General features: G+C 31.2%; 1 protein-coding gene across 1 annotated transcript; it reads right to left on the bottom strand.

The window, feature by feature from the left end:
• Positions 1-2,740: 2,740 nt before the first annotated feature.
• LOC122537308 (monocarboxylate transporter 14-like) lies at positions 2,741-5,723 on the bottom strand (the record flags this gene model as incomplete). The annotated part of the gene is made up of 2 exons (XM_043670377.1): positions 2,741-2,905; positions 5,485-5,723. Coding segments are annotated over 2 exons (404 nt in total), but the record flags the coding sequence as incomplete, so codon positions are not given.
• Between the last annotated feature and the right edge of the window lie 2,465 nt (positions 5,724-8,188).

Genomic DNA, 8,188 nt, shown 5'->3' with positions numbered 1-8,188 from the left:
ACAAACATAAAATTATTTTCTCTATTTACGTATTGATCACCTTTCGCGTCTAACGAAACACATTTACTCGCCATCCGTTGCTTATCTGACGAAAATAAAATTATTATTTGCATCAATTGGCCGATTAATTCAACAAATACGAAACTGTTTTACTTAATATTAAAAATTGCTGACGGTGTAATATTCAACGTTCAATTAAACGCAACAATTATCAATCATAAGGCTGCTCGACATGTCAATTTATTTCTACACGCGTTGAACAAGACTGTTTATTTGTTTAATTAGATACGAATATTGTCACACGTGATATAGCGAGCTATTCTACTTGCCCGATTACATTCAATTCTATTCTACTTGGAGGACTAGACACAGAGGTATTCTATTTGTCCGTTCAGATATGTATCTATCCTACTTATTGGGCTAACGTAGTTATTCAGCTGGTCTCGCCTGATCTGATACACGACTGTTCTACTTGTCTGATCATACGTGTCCAAATTCCATTTTCCTGTTCCGGCAATGGTGTAGTCCACCTGCGTGTCTCGTACGCGTAATTAACTGAGCCTCCTAACTGATTATCATTCCAACACAGTACCTGATAATACTTTTAGCTACGTTATAATATTATTTTCAATATTGCAAGTATAGTGATGTATAACAGTTACTAAAGTTATACATTATATTTTAATGTTATAATAATTATTATATAATATTAATAATTATTAATAATTATTATATATTATACTACGTTATAATATTTTCAATATTGCAAGTATAGTGATGTATAACAGTTACTAAAGTTATACATTATATTTTAATGTTATAATAATTATTATATAATATTAATAATTATTAATAATTATTATATATTATACTACGTTATAATATTTTCAATATTGCAAGTATAGTGATGTATAACAATTACTAAAGTTATACATTATATTTTAATGTTATAATAATTGGGTATTATAAGATGTTAGATATTATATTTTAATATTATAATAATATAATATTATTATATATTAATATTATAATAATACAATATTATTAAATTTTAATAATATAATAATATAATATTATTATATTTTAATATTATAATAATTATTATATAATATTAATAATTATTATATATTATACTACGTTATAATATTTTCAATATTGCAAGTATAGTGATGTATAACAATTACTAAAGTTATACATTATATTTTAATGTTATAATAATTGGGTATTATAAGATGTTAGATATTATATTTTAATATTATAATAATATAATATTATTATATATTAATATTATAATAATACAATATTATTAAATTTTAATAATATAATAATATAATATTATTATATTTTAATATTATAATAATTATTATATAATATTAATAATTATTATATATTATACTACGTTATAATATTTTCAATATTGCAAGTATAGTGATGTATAACAATTACTAAAGTTATACATTATATTTTAATGTTATAATAATTGAGTTAGGTATAGGTTATATATGAGGTGTTGGGTATTATATTTTAATATTATAATAATTATTATATATTATATTATATCATAATATATAAATTCATGATACAATCCAATACTTGCTATTTTCACATTCTCATTCTAGTAAAGAAGAAGTAATTACAAAATTAATTGTCAAATCTTTATCAATGTTTCAACTTCCTACAACCATGATCGTTAACTCCCTTCTATAATTTATTAAAAATTTTCTTTGACAACCGAAGAATATAAAAATATATATTTTCACGATGCATTAATTAAAGCTTCACCAAATTTCAACCCGTATCAATATTTTACTTCTATTATCTTTGGAGCAGACGATGTTTCCATCTTGGGATAATATTTGCGATTCCCAATTTTCTTTCGTAATTAAACATGTGCACCGTGTCAATTGAACTTAACACACCGTCAATATAAAATTTTATCAATATTTTACTTCCATCATCGTCTAGATAAACTACGATATGCCTGTCTTGAGATATCACGTTACAAAAGTTACAATTCTGCCAAATATGTATTAATTGAAACAATGTCAATGTTTAACTTGCATTATCCTCCTAAGCATTATAAAATTATAAAATTAAAAATGAAATTTATATAAAAAAATTAATATTATCAAATTTGCGATTATCCAGACTTCCTCTCGCATAATCAAAGACGTGCCACGTTAATTAAACTTTCCATTGATATCAATTTAAAATAATATCAGTATTTTACTAATTCATTGAAAATAATATTTTACTAACTTACTAGACTGTGAATTTTTATGCATCTATGGGGAGAAACACATTTCTTTATCGTAAGAAAATTGCATCATAAGAGAAATTAATCTACTTGTTAAATATCATAGAGAAGAATTTCTATAACATAAGATATTTAATAAGTAATTTTCTTAACTAACGTCAAATTTATTTTGCAACGAATCGTACTTTTATACAGATATAAAAATGCACAGTCTACTCGTCTGATTAATACAATCAATACACCATAATACCACAACATCTTGCTCTCAGTATCTTCGAAGCAAATCACTACTATCCAATAAAACTCTCGACTTCGAGTTTTCTCACACCGACTGACTTCTTTCTCTCATCAATTTATCGATATTTTCCACACACACACACACACACACACACACACACACGCGCGCGCAGAAAAATTTCTCAAGCAAACGACGATGTATATTAACATTTGCACGCGATAGCGGAAGTAGAACCGATAACTTACCCGACCGCCTCCCTGTAGAAGACGCTGAACAGCACTATTCCTACCCCCGCGCCGGCTTGCACCACCATCTCCACGAACTCCCGCCGTTTTCTGAAGTAATGGCCCAGCACCAGGCCGGCAGTTTCCCTGACGAGGCCGGCCCCGGTGCCCAGCACCACGCCGTAGCTGTTACATTTTGCAAACGGTGAAAATCGTTTCGCTTTGTACACGCTGTATTGGGAATAGTTCCGACGATTCGCGAGAGAGACGCGAAAGAGCTTGGACAGGGGCAACGTTTTCGACGGGGAATCTGAGCAAAGTTCCGAGAGTTTAGAATCCGAGATTTACAAGCGAGCTCCCGTGAGAAATCGGCAAATTTGACGTTGCTTACTCGGGAAGAGGAGGACTCGCAGCTCGCGTAGTTCACGGGTTTCGAATTCGAGTTTAAAGTTCGACAGGATCGTGACAGAGTATATATGGAGATATGTCTCTTTTTGGTTTGGATTTTTCTTTTTTTTTTTTTTTTTTTTTTTTTTTTTTTAGAATCATTTATTAGAATCTGAATTTTCTGGGCTCTCGAGGGAATTTTATCTTACGTTTCTAAATGCTAGGGGATCTTGCTTCCAAGATCTCGTAGAATTTTACACGGGACTCTGAGATTTTCAAGATTTCTCAGGATCTTTTTACGCTTATGGGATTCTCAGTCCCTCGGAATTTTTCAGAGTCTTTAGAATCTGGATTTTTAGGACTCTTAGGACTTTGGAACTTTCAAGATTATCTACAACTTACTTATCCACCTCAGATTTAAGACGGTTAGGGTATTTAACTTGTGTGATGGCTACTGTACGCTCTGTGTTTCCGAGAATTATTCATTTTTACATCACTCGACTGTTTGAAATTGATATTATTTTAGAAATCAAGCAAAAACAAACGACACAGAGTGAATCTCCTGACAGTTTTTGATAATTATATTTACATCACTCGACTGTTTGAAATTGATATTATTTTAGAAATTAAATAACAACATAAAAACAGACGACACAGAGTGGATCTCCTGACAGTTTTTGATAATTAATTTTACATCACTCGACTGTTTGAAATTCATATTATTTTAGAAATCAAGGAAAAACAAACGACCCAGAGTGAATCTCCTGACAGTTTTTGATAATTAATTTTACATCACTCGACTGTGATATTTGAAATTGATATTATTTTATAAATTAAATAACAACATAAAAACAAACGACCCAGAGTGGATCTCCTGACAGTTTTTGATAATTAATTTTACATCACTCGACTGTTTGAAATTGATGTTATTTTAGAAATTAAATAACAACATAAAAACAAACGACCCAGAGTGGATCTCCTGACANTTTTTGATAATTAATTTTACATCACTCGACTGTTTGAAATTGATATTATTTTAGAAATTAAATAACAACATAAAAACAAACGATCGAGAGTGGATCTCCCGAGAGTTTTTGAGAACAAAATTAATATTCATTCTCGCCCGTAAAAATTTCCGCATTTTCGCTTTCCGTTTCAATCCTGTTGCACCATTTGTTAACACTATTTGCCCCATATATTTCCCCGGGCAAATCCCGTTAATTCTTTCTTTTCGTGCAGAGTTCGAGATCTGAGCTTTCAACGAAGACCGATCGTCTTCGATTTGACCATCGAGAGGTCGTATCTCAAGGGAGTCACGGCTCCAACCTTGCTACTTTCCACCTGCACCCCATCATTTTTCACTTTGCGCGAAAATTTTACGTTCGCACGGACAGAGAAAGAAACACGCATGGCACAAAATTTAACTTCCACCGTTGAAAAATTGGACGAAACCTGCGTTTGTCTCTCGAAGCAACATTTAAAAAAAAAAAAGGATACAAAAGAAATTGTACATTTTTTCTTGCCGCTAATTTGTTAAAACTGGAAAAAGGTGCGAATCAATTTTTCTATTTCATTTCTGGTTAGTTCGTTAAAACTGAGGAGGGCGCAGAATAATTTTTCGTTTCATTGTCAGTTTATTAAGATCGTGATCAAAATGTAAATTAATTTCCTCTTTGATTGCCAATTTGTCAAAATTAATCGCCAGTAACGTTCGAATGTAAATTAATTTCCTCCTCTAGACTTAGATTGCTGGAATTAGATGGAATGTGAACGAATATTTTATTTGATCATCAATTTGTGTTAGAATTGACGCGAATGAATTTTTTTTTTTATTAAAATTAAATCCCAATTAAAATGTTGCCGAATGTCACGATTCACCGAGGATTTTAGGAGATTGGAACAAATTTGCCAGAATTCAAGGAAACGTGAATTACGATAATTTGTCAGGATTTAAGAAAATTCGCGGACTCGAGTTTCACGGGAATGGAGGAAACGTATCAAATGGTAATTCGCTTGAATTAATATTTAAAGACCCTCGTGGGCTTCAACCGACGACGAGCGGCCTCGGATTCAAATCGGCGATGAACATCGTATTAAACATTCCCAAACGTATCACTTCCACTTTTCGATCACATTTCTCATAAATCTCTCATCCATCAAACTCGTTTCCTCTCCAATTTCGAACTTTAAAGATCCAATTCAACGACGTAATAAAGAGTCTAGTAGAATAATAGATATCTCAGAATATATTGGAAAAACGGCAAGGATGAAAAATTTACAAATTACAAACACGTGGACGACGCGTTGGTGAATAAAAAACGGAGATAAATGCGGGCCGTCGTGAATTGTCGGAGAAAGTCAGCAAGTCTGTGACTCACCTGAGGAGGACCTGGTGCAATTCTGCGGCGAACGAGGTGAAGAGGGAGGCCAATGCCAGCACGAGACCGCCGATCACCGCTGTAAGCCTTGTACTTCCACGGCGACACGCGCCAACGACCAATGGTGCCGATCCACGGGAGACCGCAGTGCTCAACGCGCCCACCCACGCTAAAACGTTAATTCCATGGTTATTAAATGAAAGTTCAGAACCCCTTTCCTCACCCTCGGTACATACATTCTCCGGAGCGAATGGGAAACAACCGATTCGAATTTTTCGATTTCTCAAAGCTATACAATTTTTTATAGAAACTCGTAACGTTGGAAAATTGTGTTTTTGTTCCAATCCAATTGATTGAGAAGAAAGATTGGCGTTACATAAGAGGTAGATAAAAATTCACCCTGCAACGATCATACTCGATTTCCAATTGTCACGGTGAAAGCGAACAGATTTAATTGCAACAGTCCGCAGTGTTTAACGTGTAATTTTGATATTAATGTACAAATTCGAATGAAATGGCAATTTAGTGGAACAATGTGTAATAACTAATTCATCGTCGACTTAACGAAAAATCGACTAATTATCAATTACCATCGCCTAATGAGTAATAAATGAGACAGGAATAAAATTAAAATATAATAATCTGTAATCACTCCGATCGTTACTTTTCATCGGAATAAAATGAGAAAAATTCACCGATTAGGGATTATTAAATCGTTAAATTACTAAATTAATTAGGGATTATTACATTGGAATTGTATATAACAGTTATTAAATTGCATTTATCATAATTTATAAGTTTCAGTTGATAATAATAATTGGCAACTGAACGATTTATTTTTGACATAGTTATTAACGCTTAAAAAGCACAAAGATATGTGTCGAAGAAATTAGAAGAACAAAGTTTGCAATATAACAAAGGACATTTATTCGCGTATTTCACAAAAATTATCCCAATCACTAAAAATACGACGTTCACCGACCAAATTTTAGGAGTTTATACTTACCACTTTTAATAATTTATTTGTAACATTTAAAGACGCTTCTATAACACTTCTAAGTTCTATTTAAAATTTTTAATTAATCATTTGTAGTGATCGAGTCGCTAATACATTTCTAAAAAATTTTCATTATCTGTATCGCATCATTAACGACCGAAAGATCAGATCAATGTCAATCGATACAGAGACAGGAGCTCATTACGAATTGAATTTCTGTCGTGGGCACATCGACCAAATTTTAGAAATTTGAAAAAAATTATCAACTGTTTTAGATCACTGACGACCGAAACATACGTTAACCTTAGCGGTACGGAGGTTCATTACCAATTATACTTCCGTCGTATTCACATCAACCAAATTTTAGAAATTGGAAAAAAATTATCAGATGTTCCAGATCATTGACGACCAAAATATACATATATTAACCTTAAGCAGTACGAAGGTTCATTGCCAATCAAACTTCCGTCGTGTACGCATCGACCAAAATTCACGAGTGAGTTTTAAATAATATTTCTGAATATTCTAATTGTTTAAACATTATCTAATATTTCTAATGATTTATTTGTAACAATTAAACAGTAAATTCTCTTCTGTAATGTTTCTAAGTGATGTTTAAAATTTTTAATTAATCATTTGTAGTGATCGAGTCACTCTAATACATTACCAAGAAATTTTCATTATCTGCGTCGCATCATTAACGACCGAAAGATCAGACCAATGTCAATCGATACGGAGGCAAGAGCTTATTACGAACTGAATTTTTGTCGTGGGCATATCGACAAAATTTGGAAGTTTGAAAAAAATTATCAACTGTTTTGGATCACTGACGACCGAAACATACAGTAACCTTGAGCAATAGGGAGGCTCCTTAACAATTATACTTCCGTCGTATTCACATCAACCAAATTTTAGAAATTGTAAAAAAATTATCAGATGTTCTACATCATCGATGACCAAAATATACATATACATTAACCTTAAGGGGTACGAAGGTTCATTATCAATCAAACTTCCGTCGTGTGCACATCAACTAAAATTTAGGAGTGAGTTTTAAATAATATTTCTGAATATTCTAATTCTTTAAACATTATCTAATATTTCTAATCATTTTAACTGAATTTTTGTCGTGGGCACATATTAATTTATTTGCAATTAAACAATAAATTCTCTTCTGTAATATCTTCAAGTGTTATTTAAAATATTTAATTATTAATTTATAAGAATCTTGAACAATGTAGAGAAACGACGTTGACTTACTGAATGAAATAATTAATTTAATTGTCCAATCGTAAAATGAAAGTTGTGAAAATTATTAAATAATGTCTAGAAATATAATAGAAATAATTTAATTGTTTCATATGAATTATTCAAATTGTAAAATAATGCATTTCGATGATACTTTTGTATATTAACAATTTTAACTATTTACTTATAACAATTAAATCGGTGATTGAACTTCCAAGCTACTATTTCATGGTTCGAACAATTCATTTAGAATAATTAAATTATTTTATTTAGAATAACGGAAAAGATAGTTACATAATACATATATTTCTTGCTGTCTGAAACAATAAACGAGCGAAAATTTTTATATTTTGCGCTTATATGTTATTCTCCAGCGACGAACACTTTTTAACTTGATTTTTGACTACATAACTCTTCTCTACATAAATTTCAATTTAATATAGATCACTGCAGTTATAA

Source organism: Frieseomelitta varia, unplaced genomic scaffold (genome assembly GCF_011392965.1).
Source record: "Frieseomelitta varia isolate USP_RPSP 00005682 unplaced genomic scaffold, Fvar_1.2 scaffold_90, whole genome shotgun sequence".
Taxonomy (NCBI): domain Eukaryota; kingdom Metazoa; phylum Arthropoda; class Insecta; order Hymenoptera; family Apidae; genus Frieseomelitta; species Frieseomelitta varia.
Note: the sequence above shows the minus strand (reverse complement) of the source record. Positions and strands in the feature narration are given on the sequence as shown.